Raw genomic sequence first — 20,834 nt, 5'->3', positions numbered from 1 at the left:
GTACATGCTCAGATGTGGAGTGTAGCGTCACGGGGAGCTGTCCGATAACAACCGGTGCTGAAGTCTGGACTCCAACCGTCACTCTTTATGATGATCTGCTCCAGAACCGCTCTTGTCTGCGGGGTCCCGCGTTGGTCTTTTACACCCCCAACCCGGAACCATGAAGGGAACCGCGGTTATACTACTCTTCTAGGGCTTTATATGTCCCCAAAACATCACCTTTAAACCGTGCTCCCGTTCAATGTAACGCTTGGATATCTGAACTAAAAAAGAAAAAGAAAAACACGGTCCGGTTTGACAGCCGCCACTTATCAAGTCCAACCGGAGAGCAGAGAGCAACGAGAGGAGGTCCCGTTCGCGACCGACCGCATCGGCGCTTCCCTTGTTTTAGCGTTTAGGAACGTATTATTTCATATCCGCTCCAAATGTATTGATGTTAAGGTTGTTATTGCCTGTTCCGTGTTTCAATGACATCGTGCGTCTGTTGTTTGTTGTCTTCTTCTTCTTCTGTGTCGACGGACGGACGGGAACGGAATGAGAACCCAAACGTCCCGTCCCGTGCAGTGTGCATCCCATTCCCATCCATCCATCCCCTCTCCGTGCCTCACGTGCCTCCACTTCCACTAGGCGTAGGGCGTTACGCACGAACTGGTGACATGTGGAATTCTGTGACTCCCCGTGGACATAGCCTACTCATATTATAGGGCTGCTTTAATGTTAATGTTAATTTGTTTCAGTGAATCAACGAATGAATGAATGAATTCGTTAATTAATTAACATATCGAATGTAACTTCGTTGATTGTTATGGCCCGAACCAGACTCTCTAATAAATAAATACATCAATCAATCAATCAATCAATCAATCTATGGACACAGGATATTTCATGTCGAAATAGCGTCAGTGGCGTCAGTTCAGCAAAAGCTAAGGTATGGCAACAGGCATGATGAATTTATTTTAAGAAGTAGACCTAGGCCCTACATTTTTTTCCCCTTCCCTGTAGCCAAGGTTTCCTAACCAGAGTTACCAAGTGTCTTCAGAATGATGTGACAGCTGGCTGGACTGTAACTTAAAAATAAACACCCAAACACCGTAACACCAAACACAATATTGTTTTCAGTTGATTACTTGATTTGATGCCATCCTATCATGTACAGTAAGAGCAACTATAAACTTTTGCCGAAGATGCAAAACAGCGGCCTCTGGCGTCAAAGAATAATATAGGTCACCATTTTCGTCTTAACACCGGTTTGAGCCCGAGAGGCTGACCCTAAGAAACGTGAGAGACACTATCACCACTGGATGGTCTTCAGAAGACGGTACAGCTTGATTAATTAGCTCAGCTGCTGCAGTCATGGCTGTGGAAAACATTTCCCTGGTGAGAGAATGAGGAATTGCAACTAAATAATATATTTTAGAAATGTATTTGATACAATAGAGAGAATTCATAGCACATTTTTATTTTATTTTTTCATTAAAAAGCCCTGACAAAGATCTGTATGTGAAGAAATTGTTGAAACTAGGATATAGCAATAAACCCAATTTTGCTATAGTATGCAGACATTATTTGTATTTAATCAATTGCAACTGCAACTATTTCATTTTGGCAGATACTGTTAATTGTTAGTGAAGTTAAACATGTTGTCAAATGTTCAAATAGATATTTTTGGTCCAGGAACTTTAAAGGAAAAAAAGGGGGTTTGATTGATTGATTGAATGCTTTATTAGTCAATCATGTAAACAGCACGAGGTACAGTCACTTTATGGCTCAAAGGATAACACAAAAAGTCCCAGGGACTTCATTGTGGACATATGTATTCAATTCATCAACATACAGTAGCATAGAAATAACTCAATAATACATTGTTAATAAATAAAAACAAAGGAAATTATGTTGGCAGTGAATTACACCTCCTTTATATTGGGAAGTAGAAGAATGAGAATGTTCCCATGTTGTACCAGATCATTGTCGCTCCCTCTAGTATTGTGGCTGTGGGTGTCACTGACTTTGGAGATGTAGTTAGTCAGGTTATGAGAGGGTATTATTACCTCCACCGGCTGTCTGTCCGTCTGTCCGTCTGTCCCTCCGTCACACGTCACACGTCACACTTTTGCCCTGCTCATATCTCCGCAACCGTTGCCCCGATCCATGCCAAATTTTGCACACGTACTCCTTGCCTGCCAAACCACAACCTCCACCCATCAATTCTCACATGGCCCTCTTCTAGCGCCACTGCCACCATGAGGCCCATTCTTGAAAAACACATTTTTGGACACTGGTCCTACAATTTTTGCCCTAAAATCACGCAAATCGGTACACAGTATGTCTACACTCATCTCATCAACATGGATATGTCCCATTTAGCGCCACCTTCAGGCCGATTTTTTAAAACACATTTTTGGACACTGCTCCTACAAACTTGCTCTACAGTACACTGATGTCATGCCTACAAGTCAGATCACTCTACCTGTACAGCCCTGACAGATATGGTAGACAAATGTTATCTTAGTTATCTTATACTGACAATAAAATGATGGTGGGGGCTGTATTATTAGACTTTAGTGCAGCATTTGATGTTGTAGATCATGGGTTATTGTTAAGGAAACTAACTGCATATGGGTTTAGTCAAACTTCAATCAATTGGATGAACAGTTATTTATCCAACAGGATGCAGTGTGTGTTTTTTAATGGCAGTTTCTCTTCTTTTAAAAGTTTACAGTGTGGCGTCCCCCAGGGGAGTTGCCTTGGCCCTCTACTTTACACAATATTTACAAATGATATGCCTTTTGTTTTAGATAAGAGTTGTTCTACTTTATTTGCAGATGATTCAACTGTTTATTTTGCATCAAACAACTTTCCTGAGTTAAGAGACACACTTCAATCTGAACTGCAATTATTACTTGACTGGATTTGTGAAAATAGACTTGTTTTGAATGTAGCAAAAACCAAAAGTATTGTATTCACTTCTAGACATGCAACTAGGGAGGATAATCAGCTGTGCCTATCACTTAAAAACTCAAATATTGAACAGGTTCAAGAGGCAACTTTGCTTGGTGTCACACTCGATGGACAATTAACATGGGAGAAACACATCGAAAATATTGTCAAAAAAATGGGTAGAGGAATAGCATGCATTAAAAGGTGTTCCTCGTTTTTGACCCCATCTTCTAGAGTGCTAGTGACACAGGCACTAGTACTGTCTCACCTCAATTACTGCTCAACAATATGGTCCGGCGCAGACCAGAAACATCTGTCTAAACTTCAAATAGCTCAGAATAAAGCTGCAAGGCTTGCACTGCACTGTCCATTGGGTGTGCAAAGTACTGAGAGATTGCATGCCAGTCTCTCATGGCTCAGAGTAGAGGAGAGGTTGGCATGTAATTTAGTGAGTTTCTTTTGGAATATTTGTCATAGTAAGCAACCAGTTTGTCTGTACTCACGAATACAATATGTGAGAGATCGTCATAATCATGCTACCAAGCAGGCTACTAGGGGTGACATGGTTAAAGAAAAACCCAGAACAAATGCAGTATGCAGATCTGTAATGTATAGGGCAATATGGAACACGTTACCAAATATGATCACTGAAGCACCCAGTAAGGCTAGTTTTAAGAGACTCCTTAAAAGACATTTGATTAATTATCCTCATTTTAGTTTAAATTAATTGACCTGTAGTTGGTTTCATTGTCTTGAATCTTTTTTTTTTGTAAGACTACATGTTTTTATTGTATTGTGTTGTGTTATGTATTGTATTATGTATTGTTATGTTTTTTGTGGACCCCAGGAAGAGTAGCTGCTACTTTGGTGGCAGCTAATGGGGATCCGTATGAATAAAGAATCAACATGGATCTGTCCCATTTAGCGCCACCTTCAGGCCGATTTTTTCAAACACATTTTTGGACACTACTCCTACAGATTTTGCCCTAAAATCACGCAAATCGCTACACAGCATGTCTACACTCATGTCATCAAAATGGATCTGTCCCATATAGCGCCACCATCAGGCAGATTTTTTCAAACACATTTTTGGCCACTGCTCCTACAGATTTTGCCCTAAAATCACGCAAATCGGTACACAGTATGGCTACACTCATCTCATCAACATGCATCTGTCCCATATAGCGCCACCATTAGGCCGATTTTTACATACACATTTTTCCACACTTCTACACATTTTGGCCTAAAATCACTCTGCGACCTGACGGTCGCTTATCTCCCGAATTAGGGAGTCTTACTGGTAATACCAATCCCATTTTTTAATTGCTTAATGCTGTATTGTACGCTGAGCCATCCCAGACTAGCAAAACGTGTTGGAATTAGGTGGCTTTAGAACGAGAAGTGGTCAAATTAGTTTGTTTTGGTCTCTAGGCAGGGCCGGCGCCAGGAAACAATGGCTTAGGTCGCGTCGTGCCGCCGGGCCTGCCTAAAGGTTATAGTTTTCAGTCACATTAAGATGTCGGAGAACCAAGAGGTGCAAACATAGTAAAAAGTGCATTGAACGAAGGCTCCGACAAGAGTCTTGAGAGTACTTTTGTTAACAAAAGAGACAATTCTGCCCCAAAATCGTGTTCTTTGATTGGCTTTTTTGATCACTTTTGATGCCATTCTTTCACCTATCAGTTTGTTGTCAAGAATACAGCCCAAATAGGTAACCTCTGCTTTGCTTGAGATTACTCAGACCTTGAAATCATTTGCATTTACATTAGGCCTACTAAGGGAATGTTTGGACCCAAAAAGAATGGATTCTGTCTTACCAAGGACGGTCGCAATTACAGTTACTGTCAAAACCTCGACCAGCTGTCTGTCTGTCAGTCTGTCTGTCAGTCTGTCAGTCTTTCTGTCACACGTCACACGTCACACTGTTGCCCTGCTCATATCTCCGCAACCGTTGCCCCGATCCATGCCAAATTTTGCACACATACTCCTTGCCTGCCAAATCACAACCTCCACCCATCAATTCACACATGACCCTCTTCTAGCGCCACCATGAGGCCGATTCTTGCAAAACACATTTTTGGACACTGCTCCTACACATTTTGCCCTAAAATCAGCAAATCGGTACACAGTATGTCTACACTCATGTCATCAACATGGATCTGTCCCATATAGCGCCACCTTCAGGCCGATTTTTTAAAACACATTTTTGGACACTGCTCCTACAGATTTTGTCCTAAAATCACGCAAATCGGTACACAGTATGTCTACACTCATCTCATCAATGTGGATATGTCCCATATAGCGCCACCAACAGGCCAATTTCTTCAAACACATTTTTGGACACTACTCCTACACATTTTGCCTTAAAATCACGCTGCGACCTGACGGTCGCTTATCTCCCGATTAGGGAGTCTTACTGGTATGACAGATTGTGTCGAATTTAGAACTGAGCGCTTCCACAACAAGTTAAAAAGGGTTACGGCCAGTGGTGTGATATGGATTTTAGAAGTGGTGCCCCTCTAAATTCATGACGTCACGTGCACGTCACGTACGCGCGCGCGTGCACGCGCATGTGTGCACGCATGCCTGCCGTGCGGTGCTAGTTGTCTCCACCAGCCGAAGGCTGAGGGAGAGTATGTTTTCCCCTCCGTCCGTCCATCCGTCCGTGCGTCCGTGCGTCCGTCCGTCCGTGCGTCCGTGCGTCCGTGCGTCCTCGCAGTTTGTGAACAGCTAATCTCAGTCACCGTTGGCCCGATCGCTGCCAAACTGAGCACACACACTCCCTGGATGCCAATCTAGAACCTCTGCCCCACATTTTTCAAATCAGCCTCATGGTGGCGCTATAACAGGCCGATTTGTGTGGCCTGGTTGTTACCAGCTAATCTCCGGCGCCGTTGGCCCGATCGCTGCCAAACTGAGCACACACACTCCCTGGATGCTAATTCAGAACCTCTGCCCCACATTTTTTAAATCAGCCTCATGGTGGCGCTATAACAGGCCGATTTGTGTGGCCTGGTGGAGACCTGTGCTCGTTGAAATACTGTATTCAACATCACAACATTTTTAATGTAGCCTAATTATATTTCTTATTATTTAGTTACATTGTTAATTTGTTTCAATTAATGTGTTTCAATGAATGTATTTTTTTATATAAAATATAAAATAACTTTACATATTACATATAGACTTTACTTTACAATCATAGACACTTTCAGAACTCTCCCTCCGCTATGCATGCAGCTCTGACAAAACAACACACTGCTTAGTTTTTCTTCCACTTTGTGAAGTAAACAGATGAGATGTTCACAAAAGGTAAGACGTTTTTGCTTTTCTCGGAGCTGCATAGCGGAGGGAGAGGTTCTGAAAGGAGCTAAATGTCTGCAAAGAATGCAAGGCGAACGTGCTGCTGGCCGTGTACAAGTGTAAATGAGGATGTAGGTGAGAACTGCCTACCCGAGTATTGTTATGCAAAGCAGCTAGCCAGGTAGGGGGACTGAAGTGTTCGTGCTGACCGCGGCATCACACAACTTGACGACATGCGTGCACGCGCGTGTCGTGTGTGCGTGCATGTGGGGCGTGCGTACGTGCAGCTTGAAAAAAAGAAGTCTGGGCTCACCGAGCCCAACCGAGCCCATGGCATCTCACCCCTGGTTACGGCCCATGGTATGCATCATAACCGTGGTGAAGTGGTTATTGATCCAAACCCTAGCAGGTGCTGTTTCTCTGCAGCTCGTGCCAACACTCCAGCAGCTCACTAGGTTGAAACTCGTGGACTGTGATCAGAATTCTGTACCTGCAGCTGGAGAAGGGCACTCGCCAGCGGTTGAACAGGGACTTAATGGGTGGCAGTGTAGGCTCGATCCATAGCTTGTCCAGGCAGATGCCCACGTACACATCCTCCAAATGCAGGCGGCGAATGCTCAGAGAGGCTCGGTAGATTTTCGCCGCTAAGTCACCGGAGAACACGTAACCGGTCCCGGAGCAGAAGGTGGGGTACTTCTCGCTCGGGTACTGCTCCGGGGACACGTACCACTTACTGTTTTTGTCTCTGACCGGTGCGTATCCCCACATGACATCTCCTGTGAAGTAGTTCTTCTTGGGATTCAGCTGGGGTCTGAGCAGCTTGTGGATGAGGTAATCGGTGTTGACGAACATGTCACTGTCAGTTTTCATAACGTAGCTGGCCCGTGGACAATGCTCGGCCACCCAGTTCATCCCCATCAGTGTCTTTATAGTCAGGTTGTTGTAGGTGTCCAAGAAGTCCTGCTGAAGGATATCGTGGTGCCTCAGGCTCTCGGACTCCAAGGTCCTCTGCTGTAGGCGCCCCAGCTCGCCTTCATTCGCCCCCAGAAGGAACAGACGGATGATTCCTAGGCCTGGAGCGAGGCTCTCGTTGCCCCACGTCTGCCGTATGGCGTCCCGTGCCTCTACTTGGCGAGCCTCGGTGGCGATCAGCAACACCAGGAATGGTTGTGGTTTCCCCTCTGGGCATTTGTTTGCCTCGTTAATGATGTAGGAGTACGGACCGGGGGACAGCATGCCACTTGGACCACCCTCTTCACTTTGGCTGGCATTCGCTGCCAGGGAGTTCTCCAGATCTGCCTCCCCCCGAGGAGAGGAGTCGTCTGCATCTTGCCGGGAGTTGGCGTTATTGGTGTGCTGTTTCCACTGCCAGTGCTGTTGCTGGTGGCTCTGGTAGTGGACCAGGAAGACCACGACCCCCAGGAGCCAGAGGAGATACAGGAGCCCAGCGATGTGCGTACAGTGGCGTCTCCTCCACGGCATGGCGTCCAGCGGCTGTCTTTAATCCACTTGGACCGCAGTCGTTGGTCAGGGAAGTCGCAAGCAGCCTCTCATAGCTGCATAAAGCGTGGAACTAATGTGACAGAAGCTCTCTGGAGGGAAATGACTGCAGAACAGGAAGCCTGCAACAAGATTAAATACAAGTCTTTAAAATAAGCTACTGAGTCATCATATTATGACTACAATAGCAGTTACAATAAATAGATTTGTAACTATGAGAATTGCACTGAGAGTAGTTTTCTGCCTACTGTCTAACACACACACACACACACACACACACACACACACACACACACACACACACACACACACACACACACACACACACACACACACACACACACACACAGACAGACACACACACAGACACAATATAAAGGCCTGGGTTGTGCAGTCATCCCATGCCACATTCTACAAATTAATTTGTTCACAAAGGATGCGACCAACATGAAACAGGCTGGGTAAAAAGTCCACAGAGGAGACCCTAACAGTTAATAATGTATATAATTATATTATGCCTTTAGTAGCCTAATTATGATATATACTGTATAATACAGTTCTAAAAAAAAGTCTTACTTACTTTGTCCAATAGCTGATGTGCTATATTAGTCTTCACTATGTTGAATAGTTTCTGAGCTTCTGTATAGCCTGACTTAAACACTGTCAACCTGAGAAAGTACTTGTGGTAGGGTGAAGCCGGATGTTTGGGTGCGGACGTGTTGGAATCGAAGTCTTCACTGTTGAGCCTGCCACTCTCACATCCGTCCTTGATAGGCGGATATGAAAAAATAACACCTTACCCCCCAAAAAATGTCACACCCACTGAAAGAACCTTTCAGTGGGTGTGACCCGTTTCAAGTTACCTAATGTAATACCGGTATGTATGAAATACCACCTAGCTATTTATGTTTTTACTTGAACAAGACAAACAGCTACACAAGACAACATTTTCAGCAATTCAGAAGGTGGTGGCAGATAATATTGACAGTTGATAGATAGTATACTGGTCCCAAGTGACCCTCGTGTGGGGTCATGATAGCTCCTACTGTATGCCCAAGATACCGTAGGCCCTTGGGTGAACACGTAGATAATGAGAAAGGCCGGTTCCCAGTGTTACCACCACGTAGTGCATGACCGTGTGTCAGGCAGACGGGGGTGTCCTTATGCTGGTTGTTTGGTATTTTTCTAAGACCAGTAATATTACCAGGAGCCACCGGAAACTTAAGTAACTTATCAGTGTGACCCAGAAGGTCTTGGGCTGCTGTTCCCCTCTCCAGTTAAAAAGCACTCTATGCAGAAAGCAAAGCGTGTCTGTCAGAAGCTGTCCGATTTCCCCTCCTACTGTTAAAATGCTCAGATTTTCAGAAATGTTCAGATTTTGGTAGACTTTTGATATCAAACATATAATTTTCCAAATGTCTGTCTGTCTGTCTGTCTGTCTGTCTGTCTGTCTGAGTGTCTGTCTGTCTGTCTGAGTGAGTGTCTGTAACAGCGTTTCTCCTCAGTGGCTGGAGCAATTGATCTGAAATCGCATCACCATTTGCATATGAACACACCTGACATAACTGTGAAGCCCGTTTGTCACTTTCTCAAATCATATGCTGTATATTAGCATTTTTATGGTGTATCTATATCTATTCTGCATCTAGCTTGAGGCATATCTATTCTGCATCTAGCATGAGGCAACATGTTTAACCTGTGTGTGTGGGTGTGGGTGTGGGTGTGGGTGTGGGTGTGTGTGTGGGGGCGGGCGGCGCGGGGGGGGGGCGGTTGTCTGGCCCTGTTACAGATTTTGTCCAAAATCATGCAGATCAGTACACAGTATCTCTGTAGCCATTAAACGAAACGGGTATTTCTTACATTGATGCTCCTACATATTATCATGCAAGCACCAGTTAAAGTTACTTTCCGTCCCTCATATACTGTGTGCACAGTGCACATCCCATAACCCACACACTGCATTTCATCATTTCGGAGCTCATATCTTTGAACGGGGTGTGTGTGTGTGTGTGTGTGTGTGTGTGTGTGTGTGTGTGTGTGTGTGTGTGTGTGTGTGTGTGTGTGTGTGTGTGTGTGTGCAGGCGGGCGGGCGGGGGGGGGGGGGGGGGGGGGGGGTCTGTTGTCTGGCCCTGTTACAGATTTTGTCCAAAAATCATGCAGATCGGTACACAGTATCTCTGTAGCCATTAAACGAAACAGGTATTTCTTACATTGATGCTCCTACATATTATCATGCAAGCACCAGTTAAAGTTACTTTCCATCCCTCATATACTGTGTGCACAGTGCACATCCCATAACCCACACACTGCACATCATTTCAGAGCTCATATCTTTGAACGGGTAAGGACTAGTGTTATTAAAGGACCAGTTCACCTCTGGGACAACCAGATCTTATTTTATTGTTTTTTGGGACAAGATCAACACAATCCTGAGTTATTTTTTGTGTTCAATCTGTGTTTTGAGATATTTTTGTATTTCAGTATGAATGATATATGACGCAGCATGCTGCATCATATGATTAAAGTACACCTGATATACAATAAACCATTGTGAAACCTTTTGTTGCAATATGTTTTTGGGTCAAACCGTATCTGCACCCGCCTATGAATATATCACAACCAAAAGTGAGCAAAACTTTTCATAATCTTTTCTTTTCTAAGAGATCTAAATAACAAACAAATGCCTAAATAAATGTACACTGCAGCAGGAAATGTATGGATGTAATTGCTTGATTCATTCAAATTCTCCATATAAAATGAATAAATAAACAAACAAACAAAATGCATAAGCAAAGACAAACATGTTGTACAGCGTGTTGTCTTACAGCCTACAGCAGGGTTCCCCAATTAGTTTTCCACAAGGGCCGAATAATGTCTAGGGTACCAAGCCGAGGGCCACAACATTGCAGGGGGCGACAGTGGCGTTCCCGCTACTCCAGCAACAGTTCAGATATTGTCGTTGTCGGGTGAAAATCTTGTATGTCCAAAACCGTTCGTTTTGCATTTGTCATTTTAAAAATGATTTAAACTAGTGAAAACAACCGATCTACAAGCACACAACGCCTCGCACCGCGAGGCGTTGTGTGCTTGTAGATCTGCTGTTTTCACTACTCTTGTGCGATGGCCTTTATGATTTGCAAAAGAACGTACAAATTTGGAGAAACAAGCTTTCCACCCGACAAAGACGATATACTAGTGTTGTTGCTGCTCTTATACCACCATTATTACTGGGGTTGGTGTGGGCCAGACAGTAGCCCCCCGCGGGCCGCAAATGGCCCGCGGGCTGCCTATTGGGGAACCCTGCCCTACAGTAAGAGTCATGCATCTTCAATAACAAATGACTGCTAAGAAGGTTAACAAAATAAACATTAAAAAGGCATAATGACAGTTTCTGACCTGCTTTATGCTGACATGCATAAAGACCACATCCTGTTGAAGATGACAAGTTGTACTTCCTCTTCTTAGAAAGTATTTCACTCCATATCCAGTATATACATAGACCCAAAAGACAGATTGGATTATACATTGTGCAGTGTGTACAGTATTTTTTGTTCTTTATTTGACTGTTTATATGTTTTACTGCAATTTTTTGCTGCGTTGTTTTTGATGCAATGTCTAGGAGCTGATACCTAATAAATGTACTCTTATAATGGGACGTGACAATAATCTTGAATCCACATGAGCCCCAGCGTCCCTATTCATGCAGGGTCATATGTAATAAGGTGAACATTCGTCAAACATAGTGCATCAGCATCTACAAGCTCACAACACATAGCGCTGCAGCATGTTGTGAGCTTGTAGTTCCACTATTTCATCAAAGACATTTGTTTTAGAAGAGAAAAAGGAGGGCAAAAATCCACTCGTCCGAGACAGTTTGCCCTCCTGGCCCCCAAGTTGTGGAATAAACTCCCTGTCGCACTTAGAACAACGGACTCACTCGCTAGCTTTCGCCGTGGACTGAAGACTCACCTTTTCAGACTCCACCTAAACCCTTAGCACTACAGAAAAAATCAATGACCATACATGAAGCTAGTTAGCATTTGTTTTTGTTTTTAGGTTTTTAGAACTTTGATTATATTGTGTTTTTTCTAGATAGATATCCATTTGCATTTGTTATATTGTTGATGATGTACTGACATATTATCTTGTTTATTATTGTGATGTTATCTGCTTATTGTAAGTCGCTTTGGATTAAAAGCGTCTGCTAAATGCCTAAACTGTAAACTGATGGGACCAAATACAGACTATAATTTGGGGGGAACAAGGGGGAACAAGATCCCCCACCTCTTTGATTGGATCCGGCACCTATTTGATTGGATCCGGGACCTTCCCTGTCAATCAAAATAGTGCTGTTTGGTCATTTACATTTTCAACCTTCCAAATAGAGACCTTTTTGGCTGCAGCATTTTCCTTTACAGTACTTTATATTTTCATATTTTTGTTCAATTCCTTGTAATTATTCTGATGTGGTGCTACATAGGTGACAGTGACACACACTTAGACAAGCTATAGACACACTAAGGTGTCATAGAATTTTGTTAACATTAAAAAGATATATATCTTTTTAAATGCCAGTTATTCAGAATCATTCCAAATATATTAGATTTGGAATCTGATGGGCCACAGTGCCAAATGTTGCTGCTAATGTTATACTGGGTGTGTACATTTTAGGGCAAAAAGATTAAACAAAAAAGAAAAGAAATAAAAGAAAAGAAAAAAGAAAAAAGAAAAAACAGGCGGGCGTGACAATCCGGCACCTATTCCTTGACAAATTAAAGGGATATTCCACTTTCAAAAAAGTTTTGGTCATGTTATTGTCTAATAAGGATTTTATGAACACTCTGAACAGTTTTTAATTTGCTTGATTCAATATTTAGATATTTGATGTAAATGTTATCAGGCCCTCCAGGCCCAGGGCCTCTCTCTATACACATTCATTGTAACTTCAAACTCCATTTTAATTAAAAACACCCATTATTATTATTTATTTCTGGTGACTCATACTACCCTCCTAATACGTGAGCAGGCCGTGTTTTTTCAATAACTTTTTTTCAATCAAAATGACCAAAAGCTTTTTTGAAAGTGAAATATCCCTTTAAGCACTGGCTTTAAAGGAGTAGTTCACCCCCAACATGACTTTTTCTCTATTGATTACTCACGCCATGGAGACTTGAGTTGAATAATATTTTTTTGTTGTTTTGTTGTTTTTTGTTTTGCATTCCTAAGAAAAAAGATTGATTATAGTAAATTTACCCCCATTGTTTCCGTATGATCCGGAATCAATGGGGGTACATTTATTGTAATAAAATGATTGTCTTAGGAATGCGACAAAAACCTAAAAATATGATTCAACTCAAGTCTTCATGGCGTGAGTAATCAATAGAAAAAAAGTCATTTTGTGGGTGAACTACTCCTTTAAGTGGTTAATACTTCACTCACACACTGCAGAGGAAAAATGTGAACCATTGGCGTCAAGGTAACCAGAATTATCCTCTAATGTCAGTTTTCATTCCTTTAATGTCTGCAGCTTCAGCACACGGCTTGAACGAGAATAGAACATTATCAACAAAATGTCGCCCATGCAGGCCCAGCTCATTTCTCTTCTGCTTGTAACTTGGACTACCAAGCAGTAAAGTATCTTTCATTGAACATGCCAGTATATACTGTAGGTCCAAATAATGTCACACAAATACATGAATATGATTTATTATTATTATTTCTATGCAGGCCTACTTGTTTCCTTTTTTGAATGTATTTAGTATAGTATACTTGAAAAGTGAAAACAGATGATTCAAGTCTATCTCAACAACAACAAAAACCTACATAAAAATGGGGACCCCCCCCCCCCCCCACTCCCCATCTACATCTATGCTTGTAAAAGTAGAATACTGTACATGTGTGTGAATAATAGATAAATATTTGAAGCAACAAAAACTCAAGTCTCATTCCCAAAGAGACAAAAGAATTGATCACACTGAAAATAAGACGCGCAATTCCACACACTGGCAAAAATAAATGCTCCACTGTTTATTGCAAGTTTCAATCACACACGGATCAGAATTTCTTTATTTAAAAAATCCCTGACAAAGATGTGTATGTGGTCAGATTGTTGAAACTAGGCTATAGCAATAAACTTATTTTTGCTAGTATGCAGACATTATTTTTATTTCATCAATTGCAACTGCAACAATTTAATTTCAGCAGATACTGTTAATTAATAAATTAATAATTAATAATTAAAGTTAACCATGTTGTCAAACGTTCAAATAGATATTTTTGGTCCAGAAGCTTGGAGGGAAAATTCAAAGGTTTTTGATTGATTGATTGAATACTTTATTGAGATGTCAGAGAACCAAGAGATGCAAACATAGTAAGAGGCATTGAATGAGGGCTTTTGTTGACAAAAGAGAACATTCTGCCCCAAAATCTTGTTCTTTGATTGACTTTTTGATCACTTTTGATCAGTTTGTTGTCAAGAATACAGCCCAAATAGGTAACATCTTCTTTGCTTGAGATTACTCTAACCTTGAAATCATTTGCATTTACATTATTAAAGGACCTACACCATGAATTTTCACTTTTTCTATTTTAAAACCTTTTTTTGGGGTCCCACTGGCACCTTCTATCCTCACAAAGTCCTATTTCTGACCGTTGTGTCTTTCTCTGGTTTTGGGCAGACAGAGATGAAAAGCTTTCCACGGGTTCTCAGAACAGTGCTGTTCTGAGAGTTGACGAGAGTGACGTCACTCTCGGATTCCCGTTTTTTTTTCAGAGTCAAAAAAATAATAATTTCAAAAAAAAAAATTTTTTTCAAAAATTTTTTTTTCAAAACTTTTGAAAAAAAAAAAATTTCAATTTTTTTTTTTTACTTTTTCAAAAAAAATGTTTCAAAAAAACTTTTTCTAAAAAAAATTTTTTCAAAAAAATTTTTTTTTTCAAAAAACTTTTTTTTTCAAAAAACTTTTTTTTTTCAAAAAACTTTTTTTTTTTCAAAAAACTTTTTCTTTTTCAAAAAACTTCTTTTTTTTCTGGAAAAACCCCACTAGATGCGCCCCTGAGCAAACAGAGGCCGTTTTGGTATTGCAGCTGGAGAGCCTCATTATAGTAGAGCTAGAACAAACAAAAAGAATGGTCAGAGTGTTTTTTGAGGGTTAAAACCTGTCTAAGACTCAATTTTGAGCATATATTTATACAAAAAATATAGTTTTAAAAGCATGGTGTAGGCCCTTTAAGGGAATGTTTGGACCCAAAAAGAATGGATTCTGTCCAAGGTGTAATGACAGATTGTTATCAGAAGGCCAAGTACATATAAGTCTGAAAATCAGGAGTCCACTGTTACAAAATGTGAGGACTTTTTGGGGAATTTACCGATCACTAAGCTTTCCACAGAAGAAAAAAACAACCTTGAGACCGATATATCGAAGGAAGAAATCATCAGAGCTATTAACTCATTGCAGTCGGGCAAAGCGCCTGGCCCTGATGGCCTACCGGCCGAATTTTATAAACAGTTTTTAAATAAATTAATTCACCCATTTATAGAAATGCTCAAAGACAGCATCAAAAATGGAAAGCTTCCACCAACCCTAGAATTGGCAACAATTAATGTACTTCCAAAGCCCTCTAAGGATAAACAACTATGTGATTCCTATAGGCCCCTGTCAATGCTAAATGTGGATTACAAAATATTTTCTAAAGTGCTAGCACTTAGGATGGAGTCAGTGATGTCATTTCTAATTCACAAAGACCAAACAGGTTTTATTCATCAGCGACAGGGATCAGACAATATCAGAAAACTTTTTCATATTATTGAGCTTTCCAAACAAGCAGAAGACCCAAGATTTGTAATTTCAATGGATGCTCGAAAAGCTTTCGATACCATTGAGTTTGAATACCTATTTTTCACTCTAAGACAGATGAATTTTGGTGACGCTTTCATTAAATATATTAAGATGTTGTATTGCTCCCCTAAAGCCCAAGTGCTGACAAATGGTGTACTGTCCAAACCTTTCCAATTGGGACGTGGAGTAAGACAGGGCTGCCCACTCTCTGTTTACCTGTTCGCCGCGGCCATAGAGCCGTTGGCGGTAGCAATTCGGACCAACACCAATATAAGTGGCATAACGACTGGAACAAATGAAACCAAACTCTCACTATATTGTGATGATTTACTAATCTATATTACTCGCCCAGACAAAATACTGGACGCATATAGTGCAATATCTGGCTACAAGATAAATTATGACAAGAGTGAAATAATGCCTCTAAATCAGGTAACCACCCATAATGCCCACCCATCAGTTTCCCATTTTAAATGGGCACCAAAATGTTTTAAATACTTGGGCATCCAAATATCCAATGACTTGAACCAAACATACCAAAATAATTACTTGCCCATTATGGAAAAAATTAAGACAGACCTATTCAAATGGAAAGACCTACCAATATCATTAATTGGACGTGTCAATGTGGTCAAGATGAATGTACTGCCCAAATTAATGTATTTGTTCCAGTCAATACCACTTAGTTGCCCACCAAGCCTGTTCACATCATTGAATAAAATTATATCAACCTTTTTATGGTCCCAGAAACGGGCTAGGATTAGGTTAACAGCATTACAGTCCCCCCTGAATAAAGGGGGACTAGATCTCCCCAACTTTAGGCTCTACTACCTGGCCTGCCAATCACGTGTCGTTTGGTGTTGGCTCAACAGTGAGAGGGTGTCCACGCCAGCATGGGTTGAATTGGAAAAAAATATAATTCACCCCACTCCAATACAGGTAATCCCTTATATAGACACACAAACAAATCTTAAAGCTATCACCAACAACCAGATCATACAACATACCTTTGAGTGTTGGAAAGAGGCTGTAAAACTCTTTGGTCAAAATACCTTGTTAATGAGCATGCCTTTGTGGAACAATCCTTGTGTCCCTAAAGTTATTAGAGACGGGACTACAGCAAACTGGAGATCCAAAGGAACCGGAGAGATAAGAGATCTGTATAACCAAAATGTATTTGCAAATTTTAATTTTTTGAGAGAGAAATTTAATTTACCATCTTCTGATCTTTTCAAATATTTTCAGCTACGAAATTGGGTTAAGAATAACAGCAACAGCTATCCTTATATAACCGAAACCCCAATGGAGAAGCTGTTTATTGGTTCTAAATCAACTAAGGGACTTGTATCCAAGATGTACACACTATTGAATAGCCAGCTGAAAGATGACAAAATGTTACAACTTAAAAATAAATGGGAAAAAGACATCCAACATGAATACACTCTGAAGGAATGGCAGTCACTATTGCAAACAACCCAAACAACTCTGACAAATACCAAACACAGGTTAATCCAATTTAATGTACTACATAGAACTTACTACACACCTCACCGCTTATATCAATTTAGCCATGAGACATCACCCAAGTGTCTTAGATGCCAGCATTTAAAGGGAGATCTGATCCATACATTTTGGAATTGTCAAAAACTAAATCATTATTGGAAATTTATATTTGAACAGCTATCCAAAATTCTTCAAAAAAGTCTGATTTCCGATCCCCGTATAGCCATCTTGGGTGACGTCCAGGGGCGGGCTGGCCATCTGGCATACAGGGCATTTGCCCGGTGGGCTGGTAGGCTAGGGGGCTGGGGGGGCTGGTGTAAAAAAAAAAGAAAGAAAGAAAATAGACAAGTTCTGACACATTTTGGCACTAATCATGTTCATACTCCTCTGTTTGGTGGTGAGAACTGTATGTTATACAATTTATGGATTGTGTAGTTGTGTAGTTATCATTTGTTGTCTGTAAAAGTTGTGGTATTAAACACTTGTGTATTTATATGTGCCGCCCTCGACCGGTAGAGTACCTTCGCGCCCGTTGGTTGTGGGGGCTGGTCTGGCCAAGATGCCAGGGCTGAATTTTAGTCCCAGTCCGTCCCTGGTGACGTCACAATGTTAAGTGGTTTTGATGCCTTTGAAAAGAAATTCAGTTTGCTAGCAATGGCTGCTGCAAAAAAGTGTATACTGTGTCATTGGAAATCTGAAGCCCCTCCCCCGTTTAAACAATGGTGGTCAGAGCTACTATCTTATTGTACACCAGAAAAAATCATGTACCAGGTGAAAGGAAAACCTGTCCACTTCCAAAAGATATGGGGTAGGGCAGTGGAGTACATCCCAAGCATGGGAAGAGAATTGGAGACAATTAATTAAACACCAGCATCCGCATTTATTACTATTATTAATATTATTATTATTATTTTTTTCTCCTCTCTTTTTTTTTTTTTTTTTTTTTTTAAACATGTGTACAGTGGTATGTGGCCTACATTACGTCATTATGTCATGTTCACTTAAGTCCAATAATTATGTCTAATAATCATGTCTAATAATAATTATGTCTAATCATGTTCAAATGTGTTATGTACAGTATGTCTTATGGTAATAGAAAAGGGAATCATGCATTGTGGGAATTTTGTACTGGTATAGGGTAGGGTAGGGGTTTTTGATAACTATGCATTTTGTAATAGTGTTGTAATGATTTTAAAGCAATATTTTGTAACATGGATGAAATGTTTAAAAGTTAATAAAAATAATTATAAATAAAGGTGGAAAATACTGTTCCTGAGGACAAAAAGAAGGCCAAGTACAGATTTTATTGAGTTTAGAACTGAGAGCTTCCGCAACTTGCATTTTGTCCTCACCCGAGACCAGGAGTGCTGAATCATCAGCGAACAAAAACAACTTGCATTTACAGTACAGGCTGCTTTCATTCACTGCATTAGTATCACTATATGTCAGCCCTGGTGATATTAAAGCCTCAATGTTCAACTTTCTTTAGGTAATACATTTTAATTTAGTCCTGTATGGCTGAATATACTGATACCCACGTATCATTGGGGAGGTCTCTGCTGCTCTTCTATTGAGACATTTAGATCATGTCAAACTTAAAGTTGTACTATGTAACTTTTTTTATAAAACAAATCTTAAAATTCTCCTAACTATTAAATCACAAAAGTTTTAGAAGATCCGCGCCGTGAATTTCAGCCTGTAAAGCCTTCTCTGTATGTAAACTGAGATCCTTGCCGTGGACCGGATCTCGCGCCAAAATTGCGTCATCACACTACCGGCCAATCACAGCGAGGGTTATACAACTGCCGGCCAATCACAGCGCATCTTGAAGTGGGGTCGCTATGGCAGCCATATTTGTTGTCGCCCGTTTGTACCATCCCTTCTCTAGGTAATTTCGCTACCAGGCAGGGTGAAGGAGTCCGTATCTCTGGAATTACTGAACGCACAGGAACAAGGGACCCCTTAAAAGATAGATCTCAGCGAGGTGGAGGCAGACGCGGGGGTCTGAAGGTACGAAAAACGTCCGAAAGACGCGGACGCGACCGCGGTTTGCTATAGGGCTAATGACCACTAGTTGGGCATCTTACACAGTATGGCTTTAAGGTTATGTCTCACCTAGACACATGATCTGACACCAATTTTTTACCTGATGGTCAAGATTTCAATTTATCCCCTGAGGAAGCAGGTCGGCTCTATTAAGCTCATTGGTACACAGGAAAGAAGAATCAAAATCCAGGATAGAGGAGGAAAGTTACATACAGTAGTGCTGCTTCAACTATTGTATTTATGGTAAGCTCCTGTAATAGCAAAAATTGAATAAAAGAAAGTAAGGTTCCGGCCCACGGTATGCATCATAACTGCAATGAAGTGCTTATTGATCCCAGCCCTAGGCGTTGGTGCAGGTGCTGTTACTGTGCAGCTGGTGCCAACACTCCAGCAGCTCACTAGGTTGAAACGTGTGGGCCGTGATCAGGATTCTGTACCTGCAGCTGGAGAAGGGCACTCGCCAGGCGTTGAACAGGGACTTGGGCGGCAGTGTGGGCTCGATCCATAGCTTGTCCAGGCAGATGCCCACGTACACATCCTCCAAATGCAGGCGGCGAATGCTCAGAGAGGCTCGGTAGATTTTCGCCGCTAAGTCTCCGGAGAACACGTAACCGGTCCCGGAGCAGAAGGTGGGGTACTTCTCGCCTGGGTACTCCTCCGGGGACATGTACCACTTACTGTTTTTGTCTCGGATCGGTGCATTTCCCCACCTGACATCTCCTGTGAAGTAGTTCTTCTTGGGATTCAGTTGGGGTCTGAGCAGCTTGTGGATGAGGTAATCGGTGTTGACGAACATGTCACTGTCAGTTTTCATAACGTAGCTGGCCCGTGGACAATGCACGGCCACCCAGTTCATCCCCATCAGTGTCTTTATAGTCAGGTTGTTGTAGGTGTCCAAGAAGTCCTGCTGAAGGATATCGTGGTGCCTCAGGCTCTCGGACTCCAAGGTCCTCTGCTGTAGGCACCCCAGCTCGCCTTCATTCGCCCCCAGCAGGAACAGACGGATGATTCCTAGGCCTGGAGCGAGGCTCTCGTTACCCCATGTCTGCCGTATGGCGTCCCGTGCCTCTACTTGGCGAGCCTCAGTGGTGATCAGCAACACCAGGAATGGTTGTGGCTTTCCCTCTGGGCATTTGTTTGCCTCGTTAATGATGTAATGGTACGGCCCGGGGGATAGCATGCCACTTGGACCACCCTTGGCGTTGTTGGTGTTCTGTTTCCACTGCCAGTGCTGTTGCTGGTGGCTCTGATTTCCTGTTGCCTTATTGGTGGAGTGTGGCCTGCTGCCTCCATAGTCCACGGGATGTTTTCTCCACCACGGAGAACCCGCAAGGCCCGGCAGCCAGTCCCGATGGACCAGTAAGACCACGACCCCCAGGAGCGAGAGGAGATACAGGAGCCCAGCGATGTGCGTACAGTGGCGTCTCCTCCACTGCATGGCGTCCAGCGGCTGCCTGGGACCTTTAATCCACTTGGACCACAGTCGTTGGTCAGGAAAGACACAAGCAGCCTCTCATAGCTGCATAAAGCATGGAGCTAAAAAGGCAGCTCTCCTGAGAGAGAAATGACTGCAACAGCCCGCAACACCCCAGATTAAATAAAAGTCTTTAAGGTGCACTGCTCGACAGTAACATGAAAGTGAGCAAATAGCCAGCACACAATTAATATCACATTCCTGTTCTGCTATTTCCTCACAGGCAAACCCCG

General features: G+C 42.1%; 1 protein-coding gene across 1 annotated transcript; it reads right to left on the bottom strand.

The window, feature by feature from the left end:
• Positions 1-6,642: 6,642 nt before the first annotated feature.
• LOC308285168 (beta-1,3-galactosyltransferase 2-like) lies at positions 6,643-20,565 on the bottom strand (the record flags this gene model as incomplete). Its single annotated transcript, XM_080725886.1, has 2 exons — positions 6,643-7,738; positions 19,565-20,565. 2 exons carry the CDS (start codon positions 20,563-20,565, stop codon positions 6,643-6,645), a joined length of 2,097 nt encoding a protein of 698 aa, XP_080582012.1.
• Positions 20,566-20,834: the final 269 nt, after the last annotated feature.

Source organism: Nannobrachium achirus (assembly GCF_963921795.1).
Source record: "Nannobrachium achirus genome assembly, chromosome: 5".
Taxonomy (NCBI): domain Eukaryota; kingdom Metazoa; phylum Chordata; class Actinopteri; order Myctophiformes; family Myctophidae; genus Nannobrachium; species Nannobrachium achirus.
The sequence above is the reverse complement of the archived record's forward strand: the minus strand, read 5'-3'. Positions and strand labels throughout refer to the sequence as shown.